Source organism: Vanacampus margaritifer, chromosome 7, assembly GCF_051991255.1.
Source record: "Vanacampus margaritifer isolate UIUO_Vmar chromosome 7, RoL_Vmar_1.0, whole genome shotgun sequence".
In the NCBI taxonomy this organism is placed as follows: domain Eukaryota; kingdom Metazoa; phylum Chordata; class Actinopteri; order Syngnathiformes; family Syngnathidae; genus Vanacampus; species Vanacampus margaritifer.
The window spans coordinates 12,064,279-12,086,494 of record NC_135438.1 but is presented as its reverse complement, the minus strand read 5'-3'; the positions used below and the strand labels follow the sequence as shown (position 1 = coordinate 12,086,494).

Genomic DNA, 22,216 nt, shown 5'->3' with positions numbered 1-22,216 from the left:
CAGATTTAAGCATCAGATTTAAATTGGCTTAATTTCATGCTCTTTCTATCTGATGTCATCTGCAGCTCACTGAGGCTTTTAGGACATTGCAAGTTGGGTTGCACTGCACAGTGTTACAGTTCTCTGTGAGAGCCTGTTTTTTTGGGGGGGATAAAACAAGCATGGCACTGTCATGTTCTTGCATGTCAAAAAAGAGCAGCATTTTTGTTAACTCTTTTACCGCCAAAAACGTTTAATGACGTGTGCTAAAATCCAAATGAATGCTGCCAAAAACGTTAATTGACGTTTACAATTATTATTATTTTTAATCATTGGGCAGTGGAAGTTGTTGTGCAGCGCTGCCGACTCAATGGACTTGTGAAATCACAAACACCCACTAACTATGGCCAGCAGATGGCAGCATTGTATCTCTTTTCAATGGGCTCCCAGTAGTATGGAATTACAATGAAGCATGACCAATCTGATGAAAAATAACGTTTTCAAGGATGATGTGAATGATCAAAGCCTTTGTCACATTGAATCTAATTCACCGAGCATCACTAAACAAAAAATATTAGTTTCAAAGTCACTGAAAATGTATCTTTTCGCAAAAAGTTTGTCTTCTCCTTATATTTTAAATTTTCGCTGAGTGTCACTCAAATTACCTATTTTAAAATAATGATTACTAAAGAACGGAATAACGTAGAAACATATTTTTTTAGATGAAAGAATGGAAAGCGATCTTTCATTTGGTACCCACCATGTTTATGTAGTCAAAGTACACATTATTCTGTATGCCTTGAAAGGTGAGTTAAAATGCTCGAAATCGACTGACACTGTCTGGGTTGTTTGTTTTTTGGGGATAATGAATGGCAGTAAAATAGTGTATTACAGTGGAGACTCTAGGATCTAATAAAATTCTGCAGGTTTCTAACTTTTGCAACCTGATACACAATTTTATTCTGGTTCCCCAAAGGGTTATACAATGTTGGTATTTTAGCTACTGCTGCACCTAATTTCAGGAAAATGTGCCCCAGGTTTTAACCGCAGTGACTCTTTTGATTTTTAATATTTAAGCAGAATTATTAGAACGCGAGACTGATAGATGTGTGTTGTTATTACATACAGTACGTGTGTCCCATGATGTTATGTTATGTTTCTGATTTTGTCTGTAAAGACTATATTTAGACTTGTTAGAGGCACAACCTAAATGAAAAGTAAAGGGTGAAAAACAAGCAATTGTAAATCTGAGATGAACTTAGTCAGGGCTTTTACACAAACTCTGCTATAGCCAATACAACCCTACATAATGACTTTGAATGGGTAGAAAACAGAAAGAAGCAATAACCTCCAGGAAGTTCAGTTGTGGTATCACAATCCCTTGGTCACAGAAGATTTGATTAGAAGACGCAAATTCATGCACGCCAGGCTGGAATTTACTGAAAAGTAGAGAGACGAGCCTCAACAATTCTGGGAGGAATGTTTATAAACTGAATAAATGAAGATACACCTTTACCAAAGTTATCCTGATTCCAAACATCTAGAACAAAGTCAGTGGCTTCTTCTAGGAAAACCTGCGAAAAATACAAAGGCCAACTCTAAGGTGCCATCTTAAAAAAACAACAACCTATAGTTTACATAGATTTATATTGGTCATTTTGTATTTTTATGAAGGAAACAATTTGACTCTGGAACAGATTTCCATTATCTTCTATGGGGATTTTTTTTCTTTCAAAATTTGAGGTTGGCATACATTCCATAACAGACACCAGCCGACCTTAGAGGTTCTACCATACAAGCAGTTGTCATAACCCTGGTTGAGTTTCATACCAGCCCGTCTGATTATCCAACTCAGCCCGCCCCACACTCCTCTTCATGACATGCTGACTGTTCACCCCCTACCAGACCATGCCACCCCCCTACCCTTCCCCACTTACACACCACGTTGGCAGCCATGGCAGGGCAGGTGGCCAAGCTGTCAGTCAAAAGCCGCGTGGCCACACCATAGACACCAATTACCACACAGCAGGGGCGCGGTCTGGCAACCGCATGGCAACCGCATGGCCCAATCAGGGAGCTCATCAACAGGGACCAGAGAAGGCCAAGAAGAGTGAGCTGGCACGTTGGTGTGTGTGTGTGTGTGTGTGTGTACTTGTACATACTACATTGTGAGGACCAAAATACGTCTTTACCCGACAGATTGAGGATATTTTTGTGAAGTGAGGACATTTTGGCCGGTCCTCACAACTCAAGACCTCTTTTTGAGGGTCAAGACTTGGTTTTAGAGTTAAGGTTTGAATTGGGTTATGGTTGAGGTTAGGGTAAGGAATAGGGGTAGGCAATCATTTTTGATGGTTGGTGTTAGGTGAAGGGGCTAGGAAATGCATTATGTCTAAGGGTGTCCTCACAATTATATAAGTACAAGTGTGTGTGTGTGTGTGTGTGTGTGTGTGTGTGTGTGTGTGTGTGTGTGTGTGTGCGTGCGCGCGTGCATGCACGTTTGCGGCATGACCAAGTTATCCAAAAGCAGCTTGCGTGTCCGAAGACAGGTAGGCATTGTGTTGTTTTAATATCCGTTAGCTAACTGCAACATGAACTCTCCATTCAAAACGCTACATTTATCTCCATCTATTGGCTGATACCGACCACACAGATGTGACTCATGAAAGCTTTTCACCATTGGCACTTAAAAGAAAAAGAAAAAGAAAAAAAAGACAGAAGCCTGGATGACACATGCCTAATGTTACAGCTTTTATAAGAATCTGGCGCAAAATAAAATAAACTCAAATTAATTAATAGCATATACAATATACTATAATATTTGTATATAGATTCATAGAACAGCTCCATTAAGAAAATAGGACTAGCATAAATCAAATAAATGAAAATGCTGATTAATGAGACGTTTTACAACACAAACCAACAATTGTTTTTGACGAAACTCGGATGAAAAAGGGTGGGGGTTATAAACATAAATGTGAGGATAACTTTCAAGAAGAAAATTTGCAGCTCTAACTAGTAAATGTTTACAAAAAATAAAGAAAGAAAAATATAGTATTGACATGTAAAAAAAAAAAAAAAAGACATCTGTGCATGTGTGTATGGCAGAGAATATAATATTCCAGGCCTTCCTTGTTGTCTTTTGCAGCAAAGAACACAAATACTGCGGCGCACAATGTCTGTAAGGGGTAAATACATTTTAATAAAACCAGTGAGTTGCAACCTCAATTTCATTTTGATGAATTTCCTCCTGTGGGAGTGAGGCAGGCGGAGGCCGAGAGGGTGGAAAGGAGCGCGAGCGGGTGTGGGAAGTGGGAGTAAATGGGGGGGCTTGAAGGCAGAGAGTATTTTCATGATTGTTATTTTTGTTATTATACAGAGCAAGAAGGGGTGCGGGGGTGGGAGATAAACGGCGGTGGTTAATCAGAGGCATTTTGCGGAGCGCTCCATTATGGGGGCCGGTTGGGGACGTCAAGGGGGTTATTTTCCAAGGATCTTTGGCCCCGGTAATTAAGCTCCATTCACTGGGCCCTGTTCCCCAAATTAAAAAATTTGTCATTAAGTGGAATTTACCATAATGCCTTTTTATCTGCTGGCAGTAGTACAGTGTGAGTGTGTGGGTTTGTGTACGTGTGTCTTGTGTGCGGAGGGTCGAGCAGGATGAAAGGGGGTGGCTAAGAAAGAACCAATAACAGTTGCTCACAAATACATATTGTACACACACACACACATTCAAAAGAGATGGGGCAAATTGAAAAACTGAAATAATCCTGGCCGGCATTGTACATTTGCATGAGCAAACAGCACACAGACACACACAGATAGATACACACACACACACCAAGACCCCATTTAGTCCTCCAAATCCACTGCCTCTGGGATAATTAAATAATGGCGCTTTAAAGTTTTAATTTACATGGAACACACACACACACACACACACACACACACACACACACACCAGGAAGTCCAGTGAGATAGCCTTTGATGGAGAGAGAATGATTGAAGGAGCAGAAGGCTGCGTCTCCTAAGACTTCCTAAAACAATACAATTATTAGTCTTTAATTAGAGCAGCCCCTTTGCAGAGATGGGGGACAGCAGAACAATAGAGGATTAGAAAAGGGGCTGCTAATACAGTCCTTTATTGCTTCATTCAAATACAGTACATTAATACATCCAGCTGTTCTTTCCCACAAGCAAATGCATCGCTTTTTGTTCATTGTGACATGTGGGGATCTATCTTGAGATTGTGCCACTGTACCACTAACAGAATACCCTAGTATTGGGACTTAAAGGTTTGGAATACAGGAATGCCAAAAATTTAGTTTGGATTGGAGAGCAGCATTGTTTGGTGTCCTTTCTAAAGGCAGGTTGAGAATAGGGATCAATCAATCAATCTTTCTAGCCACAGGTAGAAATTTGGTCAATTTTATGTATATTTTTTCAAATCAATATTGTCGGTCAGTAACTTATCAACCAATTTGAAGTGTTTCAAATGACTTGCTCTCGTTGACGATGCAATATTAAGGGCTCAACAAACATGCCGTTTTTTGGTTTTCTGAAAAGTGACTGTTTTGGACATGCCACATTTCCATCCAACGGCAGTAATATACTGTACTAGTATGGTTTGCTTACGCTTGAACTCTGAAACTTTTTTTTGTGCGTGAAGGCTTTTGCATTTTTGTTTAGCTGTTTCATCTGCATGTTCAACAGTGATTCAAATTTTGAATCCTAGCAAAACCAGAAGTCTTTGTGGTTCAGTTAAAGGACAAAATCGTACAGTATACCGTATGCAGAACTTCAACACCTGACAAATGCTAACAGTTTTTCAAAGGCATCGCTTGGTGTGCAGCGAAGAGTCATGAACTGTAAGTTTTCACGATGGTCCACTACATTTGTTGCTCAAAGTATAGTGGCCTTATAGACATTTTGGACAATTCTACGCATCCAACTTGGGGTGAACATTTTGAGGGAAAAGGGTAATAGAGAAATGTGGGCCACCTGGCTAAAAGTATTTTAAGGACGTGTGTGTAGATTTAATTCTTATCTGACAAATATACTAGTAATTAGCTTTTCAGCTCTATTCTGTCCATGATTGCATCATCTGCATCTTTAAAATGTGTATCATTTCCTCTCACACTCTGATGGTTAACCTGAGAACAACAAAAATAAATCATAGTGATTGACAGCTAAAAAGCTAGAGCAGGTGGACTTATAATGAGCATCAAACAACTTCATGTCAAATCTGCACATAATATATGTGTTTATAAAATCAAGAGCAGGAAAGAAAACGAAACTGTCAGAAAAAAAAGGGGGGGGGTCTTACTTAACTGTCGTTTAATTTGTTTCCCTCCGCTCAATCTATCCTCTTCCTTTTTTGACATGCTAAAAAAAGCAGGAGCCTTCCTGATGAGCCTATTTGAATGTGGATTGAATAATAGAACTGTAAGGTTTCTCACATTAGGCTCAGTCCAAGCGTGCCAGACAAGGTGGGAGTTTTGTGTATGCGAGTGTGTGCGTGACTGCTCGCATTCATTTATATATTTCGGGGGGCACTCATCTTGGCAAATACACAGGCGCTGACATCATGCAACATTAAGAGCAACTTAAAACTATTGGTTGGAATTTAAACTCAATTGCTCCCAGATGACAGAACAGGAAATAATTACAATACAAATACTCTGTTAAAAAGCCAAGTGGATAAAAAGAACATAGTGTATTTGGTGATAGTACAGAATTTCTGCATGTTACTCCCATGAGCCAATCTTCAACATGGCAAGCCAACCATCCCTCCCTGTAACCTGTGCTGTAATTTATTCCCTTTTAACTTTTATTTTATTTTATACATTTTGTTTATACAGTACATTGAAAACAAATCAATCAATCAATCCTCATCCATTTCTATTCTCTACAGCCCTCTGGTCTTCCTTTCTCGTACTCCCACGTGCATTTTCTCTCCTGCTCTTGTGACACAAAGGGCCAGTGCAATACAATAAAAAGAGAAACGGGCCCGAGACACTCCAACACAATTAGTATTGATCAGTCTGCACTAGAAGGACAAAAATCCAGTCACCTGACAAATGTTGTCCGGACACAAAATCTTGGTAGATCAAAACGTGGTTATTTGTTCACACCTGACAATTAACAGTGACCACACAAATACAATGATAGACTCCTTTGCTTTTTCATTCCCTGATTGGTCGACAAAAAAGTAAAAATTACAATTCCAATAAAGTTAGCACACTGTTTAAAAAGTAAAAAAAAAATGCATATAAAAAATACTAGTTAAAATGACAAGGATTTGCAAATCCCTTTCAACTTATATTCACTTGAATACACAAAACAGAAAGATATGAAATGTTAAAAAACTAACTATTTAGAAATATTTGTTTTGTTTTCAAATATTTACTCATTTTGAATTCAATTCAAGATGTTCCAAAAAAGCTGGGAGAGAGGGACATGTTTACCACTGTGTTAAATCACCTTTCCTTTTAACAACACTCAATAAGTATTTGGAAGCTGGACACAAATTTTGAAGCTATGTAGGTGGAATTCTTTCCCATTCTTGCTTGATCCAGTGCTTCTGTTTCTGTATTTCTCAATTCATAATGCGCAAAACATCTTCAATGGGACACAGGTCTGGAGTGATGCCAGGTCAGTCTAGTACTCGTACTTGTTTACTATGAAGCCACACTGTGGTAACACTTTCAGAATGTGGTTCAGCATTGTCTTGCCGAAATAAACAGGGACGTCCCTTGATACGATATTGCTTGGGTGGTAGCATTTTTTGCTCCAAAACCTGCATGTGCCTTTCAATATGAAGTTATCCATACCATCACAGATGCTGGCTTTGGAACTTTGTGTAAATAACAACCCAGATGGTCCTTTTCCTTTTTGGACCAGATTATACAAGCATCCATGATACCCAAAAACAAATTGAAATGTGCACACGTCAGACCACAGCACACTTTTCCACTTTGCGTCAGTCCATCTCAGATGAGCTCAGGCCCACAGAAGTTGGCGGAGACTTTGTTTATGAACTGCGGGACTATTTACTCATGCAGCTGTTCACAAAGTGGTGAACCTCACACCATCCTTGCTTGTGAACAACTGAACAACTGATGCTCCTTTTACACTTAATTATGAAAGTCACCTGTTTCCAATTAACCTGTTTACCTGTGAATTGTTTTTTAAGCATTCCTCAACTTTCGCCAGACTTTTGTTGCCCCTTTCTCAGCTTTTTTGGAATGTGTTGCATGCATTAAATTCAATTAAGTCTTTTTTTTTTTATTCAATTAAGTCAGTTCAAAATGAGATATTTTCAAAAAAAAAGAATAGCATTCATCAGTTTGAGCATTAATTATCTTGCCTTTGTTGTATACTGAAGTGAATATAGGTTGAATACAGATTTGCAAATCACTGTATTCTGTTTTTATTTACATTTCACAAAACATCCCAACTATCTTGGAATTGGGCCTTGTACAAGAAAATTACAGTAATTTCTGGACTATTAGGCGCACCTGACTATAAGCTGCGCTAGCTAAATTTGGGGAATAATTGAGTTTGTTACACATATAAGCCGCAGCCGACTGTATGCCGCATGCGTTTTAATGTTACCGCACCGGGTTCCCGCTACTTTCTTTTCCATAATGAGGGCACAAATTGTATTGCTCTCGTTCTGTCTCTCCTACTGTATTCGGGCTCACTTGGTTTGTTTTGCTCTACTTGACGCTCTTGCGCAACCTTTATAGTGCGCCCTCTTGTGATCTGATTGATAAGCCGCACCTTTGTATTAGCCACAGGGTCGAATGCAAGTGATAAGAGTAGCGGCTTATAGTCCAAAAATCACTGTACTCAACTGGCTTTGTGCGGATAAAACTTTTGGGGTGTTGCCTAGAGAGGCTGACATGGTTTGAATGAGGTCACTGCATGTGACACTATATCTAATTGGGTCCGTTTCGGCTGCACAACCACAGTTTGGCTTGGAGACTCAAGACAAACAACTGTCTGAGAGAAATAAAGATATTAAGATGGGGACACAAGATGAATGCTTTTGTTATGGGTAACCATAATTAAACTGCGTGAATGACTGCAGGCCTTTGGAGAATCCTACAAAGAGCAGTTTCCATAGACAACAACAGCTTCAAATACCTGCTCGCTGCCCATCAGTGGCGTTAAGCAGCTGCTCTCTTAATACAATGCATTTGGCCGACAAAAAACTAATATTCACTAGGCCCTGACCGATTAATCTGTCGGCCGATATTAACGCTTTTAAAATCTTACTGTTTGTTTATTTTACACACTAATACAATACAACATAGAACAAAGATAATGACATTCAAACATTCCCCAAACGGTTTTTCTCTGCTGTTAAACTAATAGCTACTTAAGGAAAAAGACATGTAAAACTGTCAAATGTACTGCTTGCAATTCATATCTTTATTGTTGTAGACCTTAAGGGATAAAATTAATACAATATTTTATTTATTGTATATATTATTTCATGAATCGGCCAATTAATCAGTTTTCAGGATTTTAATCTGCCAAATATCGGCATCATGCTAAAAAAAAAATCCAAATAAATCCGGCCATACTAAATACAAGCCAGTTTGCTGTCTGTGTTTGACTAACTTGATTTGCTTGAAAACTAAAAACCCATATTCATTTTATTAATCCCATGTGCATTACAATTTCAAACAATGTAATGTCTTTGCATCATTTCAAAAAGTAAACATTTTACTTTGTTTGTTAATCATATTGGATATCGTTTGGATTGAATCACTAACATGTATTCAAGTAGCAAGCAAGTAAAACTGGATGTTTCATTTTTCACGGAATTTTGTTGGAGCCAAGTAAGAATAGTGCAGCTAGTCCAACAGAAGAACTTGAATAAGTGTGCAAAGAATGCATAAAGCCTAAGTGTGTTTTAAATTTTATATGTCGCACCAAAACCAAAAATGTGAAAAGCCCTCCATTTACACGCTAGTGTAATGTTAAACAGTAATCAAATGTGTGTGAGAGTGTGTGCAAGCGTCTGTCTGACAGCCAGTTCAGAAATATCAATGACTAAACTCCCCAACGAACAAGTAACTATCTCCTTGACGCTGATTTTATCCACTATAATTATTTCTCCCCCCCCCCCCCCCCCCGCACCGACTTCGGCTTTATCGGCCGCTAGCCACCACAATCTCAGCATTTCATTTAACCATAATCCCTGGGATAAAGGGCCAGCCTTGGTGTTTTAATGCACTCACGTGTGTGCGTGCTGGGAAAAAGTGCATGAGCAAAGACTTGAATTTGACACACACATACAATGCTTCAAAAGAGTTGTCCCTTTGGAGCTACACTGACGTTTCTTCACACCTTTCTCTCTTTACGAAAAGCATCTGCATCTAACAGTAACGCCGTGGCGAAAACCAAAGTAAACTACAGCTGAGAAGCAAGTACTCTCGACCAAGGGCCCAAGATGGACGTGGAAACATTGCACTGCAATTAAAGCGAGCGCCCGTTAAACCAGGCCGGGCCCAGCTGGTTTGTGCCTGACGAGGCCCTTAATTAAGAGACACCAGGAGAAGTCTTGGAACGGCCAATGTGCACACAGATAGGAGCCTCTAGAGAGGACATTTCAACACAGGCACGCCTGTTATAGGTGGGCTACACACACACACAAGTGGGACCTTGCAAAATACATAAATAAGACGCAAATCCGCTAATCATATGCGTGTGTCTGAACTGCAGATTACGACAAAATCTGCTTTGCTAGTAGTGCTGGTGGTCACACAGAAATTTAGGGAGATGAAGAAAATCGCGTTAAGGGGTCCATGACTGCTTTACTCAACCACCCCCCCCCCCCAGCCCAACCCTCAACTTCCTGTTCCTCATTTGAAACATGCATTAATATTAATATATAAACCTCTAAAGCCCTTTGGCTTTCATGCCACAACCCCGCCCCTAAAATATAACACCACCTAGGGCTACTAGTTAATAAAGCCCTCTTGACGACCCCTGTCGGCCCCACAATCAAGGACGCACAATAAGGGGAAAGTTCTTGGGCCAAAATGAAAAGTAGAGAAATTAATACAGTCTCCTGGGACATCCCCTCTTGCTTCTAAGCCCCCCCCTAACAATAATTATATTTCCATCAAGTGATTGCTTAATTAGCATGATTACTTTTGGTAATTGTAATTGACATATCCACTTCTAATCAAAGTGAGCCAAAAAGGACAGAAAATATTATGTACAAACGGTTTTTACAAAACACCTACAACAATTTTATAAATATATAGATACAGTATCTCTTTATCCCAGATTCTTGACATATTATGTACCTATACAAATTCAACATATTTTTTAAATAACTATTTTAAAAATGTATTGTGTACATGTTACAGTAAAATGTTTAAAGTTCTTATTACATTTTTTTGTACTTAAAATATGGGATTAAATAATTATGGTTTTTAATTTTCATTTAATTTAATCTTATGCGTTTCTGTATGGGTTTTCATATTAGCCAGTTTGCAGCTTTCGGGCAAAATATCCACTGAGGGTTCGCTAGTTAAAACATTAAAACAGACATCAGTGGAATAGAAATAAATAAAATACAAAACATGCATACAAAATTGAGATCCACAACATACCACTTCCTGCAGGCTACAGTAATAGCAACCAAAAACAAAAGAAAAACTCACAGCAGCTTAAACACGTTTATATGCGCCTCACTAAAAATAATTTAGTATTTCTGACTGTAAAAGGAACTAGTGACACTAAGTGAAAGTTAGTTACTGTTGACACGGGCACGCTTATTGGGCTCACTTCAGGCGTGCTAAGGGGCACACCGGCTCACATCCTTTTTACTTGTGTGTTTTCTCGTAAACAAAAAAAGTACACAATAAACCATTTTTTAACAACTATGAACCACAATCTCATGGTCAACATGCATTAGAAGAAGTTTCTAGACAGCTGGGCTGCACTTTGAAATATTTTCATCTACATAAGGATGCCGCTCTTTACTATAAAGAACAAAAAGCCGCGTTGATACAAATGAGCACCTGCAACCACAGCTGCAGATGTTTCTGGTTATTTTTACGTTGCCGAGAAAAAGAAAAAAAAGACGTTTTCATACATTATTTGACAAACATTGCTTTGAAACGGGATGGCTTTTTCCATCTAAATGGTGATTAATAGCAGCACTAAATTTATTTAAAACAACTAATGCTGGGAATCATAAAATGTGACAAGAGGGGTACATTAAACAATTAATTACAGTAGCACAGATAAATCACTAATCATGGAAGGAAAAAAATCCAATGTGACTAGGATGCCACAACAAACTGCAGCATCAATTAAATTGAAAACCCAATTTTTACGCAACTGCACAAGTCCAAATATTGCGTTATACTTGACCTGACTGTAGGAGCTTCACACATGGAATCATACCAAAACCAAAATATCAGACCGGGGATAAACCCGCTTCCAACAACAGCGTATAGGTGTGCCCCAATTTCATTCTGCGCTTCCAAACACAACATCAACTAAAAGTTATCTTCGCAAACAATAGGCACATTGTCATTCAATTCCTTCATTTCTATCGGGCAATGCACTTACAGCCGCGAAAATAACCCCCAAAAATGAATTTCAAAACCTTAATTGTTTTCCACATTATTTTCATCAATGGTAAAAAAAAAAAACACACACACACACAAAACAGCACCAACTGGATAAGAATAAAAAACACCACAAGCAAGACAATATCTACTCGGGATTTTTCGAAGAGTAAAATATTCATCAATCCATTTTACAGTAACTTGTGTATATAATTTGTAACTGGGTGTTTGTTGTAAAGTATTCATTAAAATTGTTAAATAATATAGAAAAGAACAGCAAAATTCTAATTTAAATGAAAACTGGCATTCATTGATTAAAAAACAACATCCCTGTAGCCTAGCATAACAATTTGAAAATTTCTTTTTTTGTATTTAAAAATGACTTGCACATGAATGTTAACATTTTAATATATACATGCGCATTTGCCTATAATATGGTTGATACAGTATTATCATTTGCATATGCTCTGTGTAAAAAAAAAAAAAAAAAAGATCATGAAAAAAAATCAAACTGTGGCACAGCATTTTGATAGTGCGTGCGTGTATGTGTGTGCATGTGTGTGTCTGTTTAAACACACTGTGTGGTAGCGTGGGTGTGGCGTTACACCTCGTGTGGCACTGGGCAGCCAAGATAAGCACTGATCCTATCCATGCCTCCCTACTGCAGTGCATGCCCGCCCACCCAAACACACACACACACTTCTTCACACTGCCAGTTGTGTGTTACGGTAATCTCATTCTCGAATATGAATGTCCAAAATATAATCACAAACATTCAGAACTGCAGCAACAAATGCAGCGTACCCATTGTGTCTGTATTTGCACTGCAGCCTGGCACGTGAGTTAGAACCCAGAAAGTTCCAAACATACAACAGTCCCCCCGCAAAGGAGTCAGACAGTAGATTGTGAAGAAAGAACAAATTCAAACGCATCCCTGAAGCCCTGGCTCATGTCAAACAGAACAATACAACATGAGATAAGTAGGAAAAACACATCAAAGATAAAAGCACATAAAAATATGCTCCTTTCCTTTTAATTCACCACGGGTGCACACTCACTCACACGCACGCACACACACACACTCTAAGCCTCGTACAAAGTTTGGCACTTACCACGACTGGAGGGGCAAAGGGAGACAAGAGAGTGTGACCACTGAGCGAGAGACTTTAACCACTTATTCAAAGTTTAGCTTCAGCACACTCCCCTCCTTTGCCCCAAATTCATTCAGGGCATGCACACCTCTTAGGGTACAAGCCGGATTTTGGGGAGGTCCGGTTTTGTTCCCTCTGGTTGCCTTTGGATGCAGATTGTCCTCGCTCTTCCCACTTTTACTCCCTTTTTCCACTCACTTTTTAGAAGAGGTGAGGTTGGAGGGAGAGGCTACGTTAAGCAAATGTGATTTGACAAGCATGCAGAGAAGAGGTTAAGGCATACAAATACTATTAGGCACAGTATGCATACCTGTTACACACACAGGCAAACAAGCAAAATACGAGCACAGAAATGGGGCATAAAGAATGCGAGTGCACAATCGGTTTCAGAAAACTACACCCACACCTGCAACGTCAGTAGAAATCACTAAAGCTGCCCCTCAGTAACGGGATGTTTATACAGCCTATGGGGGCTCAGTTTGAATGGCACCCTGTGCAAGTGTACAACTTGTGGTAGGCCTACACTCTACCGCCGAAGTTTCTCTAAAACTACCAGCTTACTCTTACTTTCACGTAATGTCAATTCATTTCAACTTAAAATAGTGAAGAACATCACAACTCATAATCGTCAGCTGTCAAGCAATGACACCCCTGACGTTGGTTAGCTTGTGTTTTTTAGTTAACCACACGCCACGGTAAATCAGAAAGACACGCGGCCAGGCACTTCATACCAACAACGAGCTAACCTTAGCTCCTCCCCCAAATACAGAGATGTCAGAGAAATTAAGATATCACACATTACTAACCCTAACCCTTCACAATGATAACTCTCACTTCAGTGCGTTAGCAAAATCTGTGAAGTCCCATTATAATGTCTCCACAAGGGAGCGCATTATCTATACAAACATACCATGAAAACAGAAAACCATTTCACAAGCACCCACTCGCACCCCCAACACAGAAATGCAGTTGGCAGTAAAATGCAGCGAGAAAATACAATATAACTCAACCAATTAATTGTCTACAAAAACAGACGCCCAGTGAAGTTTGTACTTAACTCATTTGCAATCTTTCTTTTGGTAGGCTTTAGGGATGTAACGATAACGGCAATACCGTGATATCGCGAGGTTAAAACGGCCACAATATCATTGTCGTCATGTTCACAATATTAAATCTATTAAATAAACACATCTGTTTAAAAAAAGTCATGTGGATTTCCATTTGTGCAGTTCCAGCACCCTCTGGTGGCTATTTTTTAGTGCAATTTAATTTTCATTAGGGATATTTTAGCCCATCTTTTTTTTTTTTTTTTTTTTTTAATCTATGCTAATGGTCAGGTAAAGGGGAACGTAATATGCCTATGAACAATATTACAATATTGTGTCATTTTTCAAATATCGCTAACCTCCCCACAATATCGTGATAGTTATCGTATCGTGAGCTTCATATTGTGATATCATCGTATCCTGATGTTTGGATATTGTTACATCCCTAGTAGGCTCCATGTTTTTTTATAGCTATAAAATACAATATTCTGTGGGCCTTGCAAAATCAGTCAAAATACAGTAAATCAGCCGGGAGCAAAGGGGGTTGCTTCAGTGAAAAAGTTTTTTAGTTTTTTTTACTCATAGCATTTATGTAAATTAACTCAAAAACATAATATAATCAGTGCATTTGGTGTTTATATTCTAGTGGGATCCAGAGCCATATGCCATTAAAATATCCTAAACTATTTACACTGTGAGTTATATTTAAGATATCAAGAAACAAAGCCGTGATGAAAGCCGTTTTGTCAGCGATCCGCTGCACCTTTATAAGCACTGGCACAATCTAAATAGATCCAATAGGAAAATGGGCATAAAAAAATGATGTCTTTACAAATAATAATAGATAGTTTTGATTGACACTGTAGTTGAACGTTGTGCTTATTGTGGTTTTAGTTTGCAGTGGAGTAGGACTGTACACTGAATCAGACTGAGTACTGTACAGGCCTGAACATGAGTCAATACAGAAGAGGAACAGCTCTGTGTGAAGCAGTGCAGAATGCGGATCGAGACCACTTTAAACTATAACCACAATAAGAAACTGCATTAAATGAATACCCCTATGACTGTGTCAATAAAAAACGCTGAATTTTTCCGACACTAAACTACATAGTAATACAGTACATTGTGCAGGTTTTCATATGATTGTGGCTAATTGCCATATACAGTATATAAATACACTGATAAGCGTATCTTCACCCACACTCTTGGGTAATTAATACCAGTCAACCAGCAGGTATGACAATACATCCTCTTTGTTTGACAGCTGGAGAGGTTTGTCAAGACTTTTTTTTAATGATTTATTTATTTATTTTGTATTTATTATCATTATATGGTATTGTTTATTTATATTTAATTTACCAGTGGTTTGCACCTTAAAGCAAATGCTCTGCAAGTCATGTTTTTTTTTTTTTTACCTTGAAAAGAAGGTGGATATATAAAAGAATACAAGTATGTAATCTGATGAATCCATGTTGCAAAGATTCAAATTAATTAGATTTTTGGTGGCCACACCAATTTGCATCCTCTTTGAGGAGATATGGTCAGTGGCATACACACATGGACACACACATGTTCACCAAAAGAAACAATGGCAGGCATTGCATGAATGCTGCAGCAGAAGCAGCTTTATCAGAACTTAACATTTCTTCATGAAAACAAAAGCAAAGCACATGAAGAATTTTTAATAGAGAAAACTGTCTCATGACACTTGCAGCATACCTTGGGGGACTTCAGCTCAGTGAGAATCTCAAGGATTAACACAATAATAAGCTGATTATAAAAAGGGCTCAATGTTTTGCAAATATTTAGTTACCCAAAGAAATTATATTGAGGGAACATTAGCCTCCTGGATTCTCAATTTAATTTCATGATTAATATAGCATATAATAGCGAAAAGAGCAATTCTTCTGTGACAAATGCATCAGCTCAAGACAAATGAGGCTCGTCCATGAAATTTCTTCACTTTCATTTAATTTTGGGGGGCAAAATACACCGCCCCGTCTCACTCACTTTAAGACCCCTTTCACACCACACCCATGATCCCCCATGTGTAGACATGAGGTCAAGCTCCAAAGATCACAGAGAGGAGCCAGACGACACAGTGAGAAAGCCAGCCAAAAGGAGGGGAGACCGGAGCTCCGAAATCCTCCTTGCCCCCAAAAAGCAGGCCCAAAGTCTCAGCTACAGGCGCCCTCCTTTACAACGCCTGTGTGCGGAAGTCAGGGAGCACTCTTGCAGAAACATCAGCCCAGGGAAATTCAAATGAGGAAGAAGCGGTGCAAGAGACACAGGGAGGGAGAATGGGGGAGACAGAGAGGGAGGACAATAGTGAGGAAATTGGATAAAAGAATGAGATGGAGGCGCCGTAGGTAGGAAGGAGGGGGGAAAGGAGGTGGGACGGGAGGGGGGTTGGCTTGGAGGGGTTGCTGAGGCTGCAGGTTAAGATAATGTGTAGATCTGAAGAGATTTGCGCCAAACATTTTTATTCATTTTTTGATTACTCCCATCTCTCCCGACCCCCCTCACCTTCTCCTTTGATGCTCTTGTCTGAGTGTCTCGCTCTTGTTTGTTTTTGGCATTAGTGTTACGACTGTGTGAGTGTGCGCGCGTCTATGTGTGTGTGTGTGTGTGTGTGTGCAGCACATGCATGCTAATGAGAGGGAGAATATTTTAGAAACAAATTTGTACAAACCCTCCACGTACATATCAATACATGAGGCACACAAACGTACTTAAAGATGCATCAGAGAGGAGAGAAGCCGACCCGACAGTGCAAAGAATGTAAAGCGCTTACAGATTTGCAAAGATGCTACATACACAAATCCAACCCTCTTTTCTCATTGCTTGTTAAAGGCAACAATTTTCTGTGTCCACAGACATAGAATGGGGGCAACAATGCTGAGCTGGCAATTTTCCACCTTGAAGGCAGTATCAGAGCTGTACCATTGTTAGGACGATGGTTAGGTGTCAAATAAAATAAAATTAAAAAAATGTAACGTTTAAGACCTGACACTCACCTTTCCCGCCCTGTTGTGTTGAAAGCAATTGTCACTGTGCAACGAGTATTTCATACTGTACATCACAACAGAAGGCTTCATTTATGATGTCATGCATCTCATTATCCAAAAACGGATCAATTTATTCATTGTGACTACCGTTTGCCATTAGACTCATTGAGGTATTTTCAGAAGTAAAAAGTTAATATTTTGTCCAAAATGAGTTATTATTTTTCATGTACAATTAATACCAATATAAAAAAAAAATCCAATTGATGTCGATTGAAGATGACATCGCATGTGCTGAGGAAGTAGGTAACAACCAATCATGGCTCACCTGTTTTATGGGTTTGGTCAGCAAACTGAGCCATGATTGGTCGTTGCCTACTTCCTCAGCACAGGTTATGTCATCTTCAGTTGACAGCAAAGTGGGAAAATTAGTTTTTAAAAGGTAAAAATTGTTCATGTTCATGAAAAACTGAAACAAATGAGTCAAGTATCTCTTTAGGGCTTTAGAAAACTGTGTCATATTTTACAAATCAGCTGAATCGCATATGACTAGAAACGGATCCAAAGAAGAAACAACTTAGCCATGAAAACTAATTCAAGTGGGAGTCAACCCCAAAATTTTCTTCACATTATTGTGTTGTATGTGCCCCCACTGATTAAAACACGCCATTCTGAGGCGGAATATGAATTAAGCAGCAAAATCCACCCCTTTTTATCCATGTCAGGGGGCATCGGCAGACATTTTGCCACATGCTGTCGATTAAAAATGACATCATAGTTGCTCAGGTAATGACCAATCACGACTCGGGTTCAGAAACAGGTGAGCCGTGATTGGTCATTACCTGAGCCCTGAAAAACTGATGTAATTTTAAGTCCACAGCAAGTGGAAAAATAACCGCCCCGAGATGGGCAAAAACTGCTGGATTTTGCTTCATAACTCATATTCCACAAATGTAATATTAATCAGAAAGTCATGTTTAGACATGTTATTGCAAAGAACATTTGGGGTTGACTTCCCCTTTAAACAAACACACACACACCTGCAATGCTGTCTGCAATTCCTTCCACATTGAGTGAAATGAAATAGTCGCCCTCCTGCTTGGCTTGACCCAGGATCATCCAGTTTTCCAGAACATCCGAATCAGAGTTGCACGAATTGGATGATTCTGAGCTGCTTGAATCCAAAGTCACTGGAGTAATATTAATCACCTTTTTATGGGGCGTCTAAAAAGAAAAACAAACACAGGAAAAAGTCTTAGGTTACATTTAACGAAGATCTACTTACAAAATCTACTTGTTCTATATTTAGCAGTCAATTGACTAGCGACTAACTACACAGTGCAGTGTCATAACATTTATTCTATTAGAAATAAAGTTGTCGTTAGAATACAGATTTTGTCTGTCAATCTGGCAATGAAACTTGAAATGAAACCGCTGCCCTTGTTCCTTGCTTAATCTATTAGCAGTGATTGTGGATAGCCTCAAGTGGCTTTCGGCGAACGTCTTACTCCTTTGCTAGCTTTTACTGCAGTGTAATGAATATTAATAATAATAATAATGCATTGGATTTATATAGCGCTTTTCTAGACACGCTTTTCTAGACACCCTTTTCAAGACGCTTTACAATGGAATGGATACATTACCCATGCACTCACACATTCACACTATGGCGGCAGTAAGCTACTTAAGCAGCCAGTGTGGCTGCCAGTCTGGGCCGACTGCCCCTCCAACCACCACCAAACATTCGCACCTTCCATACACCAGTGTGAGTAGCACTAGGGGCAATGTGTGTGAAGTGCCTTGCCCAAGGACACAACGACACATGACTTGGGGAGAGCGGGGATCGAACAGCCGACATGCTGGTTACTGAACGACCGTCTCTACACCCTGAGCCACAGCCGCCACAATAGTGATGCATGATATCACCGGAGCTACCGGCGGAAGAGCAACGGGTCATTGGCGTGCTGACAAACATGGTAGCTCACAATTACCGACATCTATTTTTGCTAATTTTCAATCTGTATGAGCAATGAGAGACTTTTTTTTCAAATCCGTAAAAAACAGTTTTACGGTCATAGCAAGGTAGAGTTGAGTCAATTCCATAACAAAACGTGGGCAATCCATAACAGTTGATAGCTTTGTTATATTATCAATTGTGCCTATGTTTTAGTGATGTAAAAATGCACTGCATCTGTATCATTATTTAATATTTCTTATTTTACAACAGCTGTACTTCACTTCACCATAACAACGGAACACAAGGCAACCGACTGTAACACACCGGAACACTTGTCATCTCTGCAGCAACCTTTACGGCTGGGATGGAACTCTTCACTCGGTGTACACTGCCTCCCTTCAAGGCACAAACCCCTACGTCGTCGTCATCATCATAAGTGGAGGAATGACTTTCAGAGATGGTTATAACTTCAGAGTCAGAATCAATGACGATGATTTCCTCAAATCCTGGCAATGGCCTTTGGACTTTAGGGCCACTTTTCTTCTTCTTCTGGTTAACTTGTTTCTCACTCTTGTTGTTACATTGCTGCTCGAGCTTGACAGTTTTCGATGATCGTGGTCTGGTTTTGGTAGAGTCTTCAAGTTTTACATTAACGGCCGTCTCTGCAGCCTTGTCAGCCGCATGGATCTCCTGGCTGGGTTGGTCCTCTCCATCTGGCAACTCCAAATCCCCAGTGTTGGAAGGGTAGTGGAGCTGACTGTAGAGGTGGAACTCCAGCTCACTGAAGGCCTCTGACCCCTCAGATTCCTCCCCATCTCCCCGGTAGAGATCATCCTCCAGCGCCTGCCGGTTCTGATAGCTGCAGTACATAACCACAAAGAACCCTTCGTACACAGGCGCTCAGATGAGCAGATGCATACATGCACGCTGTCCAGGCCACTCACACTATGAAGAAAAAAAGGAACACAAACAAAAATAGTGTCATAATTATCATTATTTAAAAACATTTTGGTTTATGAACATTGATCAACTTTTTTTTTTTTTTACACTTGCATGTGAAGGTTAAGTCTTTTGTCCTTTTGCAGAGGCTATTTTTCCAATTGTAAGTCAAGTACATTCTCATTTTTCCAATGAGTGTGTGTGTGAGGGGGGAGGGTGATTCTGAAACTACCAGTATCATGTTTGACCTTTGAGAGTATATTGTACCCAAAAAATTAAGGGCAAAATATAGTGCATTGTGCAATTTAAAAAAAAAAAACTAAATTAAAAGGGAGAACTAAGTGACTACAAATATTTAAACAGTGTAATTAATGTAACATGATCATGTGATTATTTGTTATCGAAAATACACCATTTGGTTTCTCACAGTAATTGTAATGAGCATTCAGATTCACTATAAACCAAAACTAGGTGCTGGACTATAATCGACAATACAGTTTGGCTGGTTCATTTGTGTGGTTTAAAAGTTCATCCACATCTTCCCAGTCCAAATTGACCATTTTTCAGTGGACTTGGTATAAAACTATTTGAACTATTATCTTTAGTGCTTAGGAACAAGAGTTCAGAAGCTGACATCAATTAGAGGACAAACTTTGGTCTTGGTTCTGAAATCCTTGTGGGCTTGTTAACCAAGCTGAGGAGAACACGGTCCACTTCCACTCCTCCCCTCTTGTTTTAGCTTGTTTTCTTTTTTTTTTTGTAATCATGGCTTCAGTGCAGAAAGAAACATCCTGTCAACTGATGGTCAAGAACAAATCTGGCGGACCAGGATAATAATTATGTCAGAAGTTAATTTGCACAATCTCTCTTGCGTGCACACGCAGACACAGCGGACTGAGAATGTGAGAAATGGTACTGGCCCATTGCCCTGTCTAGTCCAGCGTGTCTGCACCATGATGGCTGGAGATGATTGGCCTCTGAGAATGACCACCGGCTACAGAAACGCCACGCTAGGCTGTCACAAGCCGTCCACGGGGATTAAAAGGACAGAAAAGAAGAATCTCAGCCAATCTCAGTAAAAAGTTGAGCGGATCACGGAAACTGTTATCTGATAAAAACTACTACAACCGTGAAATTAAAATTAGTGGATTCAATAAAGCATACACACTTAAAAATATGCTTCTAGGACAGAGATACGTTCACAAGAATGACAAATAGTATGCTACTGGGACGCTAGTAGTGTATTAATGGGCTTGCCCTCCATTTGAAGTAGACATGTTGACGTGTTGTAACATCACTTGTACAACAACGTGAGTACGTGTGTGTATAGTTAATAGTATCCGGACATCGCACATTGACACTCATCCATCCTCGAAAAATGCTCATCATTAGTAAACACTAACAGATTCGCACTCAATCTATCTTGAATATTATGTATGGCAGTAGCCTTGGTTAGCAAAATGCTAACTAGCCGGCAGACGCATTGTAGCGCATATTGACTCTCTCATACAGCTATTTTAAGTAAAACGAAACTCTCCAAAACTTGTACGCATTGTGCTGGTTGATAAATCAAATATAATGAACTTTAATTTTTAAAATATCGACTGATCTGGCAAGCATGTGTACTTAAAGTTGTGCCCACGTGCTCGAAACAGCATAGCAGGATGTAAACAATGAGCACATCAGTCACGAAAACACTCGAAGAGGGAAAATATCAACGTTTGCTGGCGTTCGACATCATGATAACGTAGTTCAATATGTACAATAGCCTATATATCCATGACCTTACCTTACAGCCCCAAACTGATGCGTCTGTTCTCACATATGCTGTACAGTAAAGTCTCCACTTGTGCTGAAGGAAACACAACGATTGACTTCCGGGTTTACTCGACGGGAAAAATTGGTTGGCCAAACAAAACGTTTCATTCACACCAGCCAACACGGAGCGTGGAAGCCAAACAGCAATGTGTAACAGAAATTATTTTTTAAATTTGTATTTCTTGTGATCATTGTTAATTTTGTATATTTAATTAAATGCCTACTGTGCGTGTGTGGGGAAGTGAACAAACTAAATCATATACAGTACTGTTTACGGTACTTGTAGTATTTATGCATTTATTTATCTACTTGCTCCTCTAACAACAAATTGATTCGTGGCTAAAGAAGAAATCAATCAGTTCATATGTTAAACAAGTTTTTATTTATGATTTATTTATGTATTTAATTACTTTTAAGTTGGTGAAAGATACAACTTTAAATTTCATCCTTTTATAATGAATATGAATTTCTCGGTGGTAGCTGTTAGGGGTAATTTATCTTCAATGTGCTTCTCATTTAGTGAACCAATGCACCTATTTAACATTATAAAAATCTATTTTATAACACAGACCATATTAGAAATGTCACAAAAAGAAAGGATACCAAAATGATGATGATCTCATCTCAATTTACTCACTTAGTGTGAAATTGGGGCAGGTTAATTGACCACAATCAAGGAAGCCATAGCTCTGTCTCAACAGGCAGACTGTCTGTTGTA

At 39.2% G+C, this 22,216-nt stretch overlaps 1 protein-coding gene across 1 annotated transcript in view; it reads right to left on the bottom strand.

Annotated features, from left to right (window-relative positions):
* Positions 1-21,561, bottom strand: part of zcchc7 (zinc finger, CCHC domain containing 7) — a 45,279-nt gene extending 23,718 nt beyond the window's left edge. The window contains exons 1-3 of the mRNA XM_077570834.1: positions 21,470-21,561; positions 19,066-19,686; positions 17,825-18,008 (exon numbers count right to left, since the gene is read on the bottom strand). Of these exons, the coding sequence (XP_077426960.1) occupies positions 17,825-18,008; positions 19,066-19,611 (730 nt within the window). The 5' untranslated portion in view covers positions 19,612-19,686; positions 21,470-21,561. The remainder of the gene's footprint in view (positions 1-17,824; positions 18,009-19,065; positions 19,687-21,469) is intronic.
* Positions 21,562-22,216: the final 655 nt, after the last annotated feature.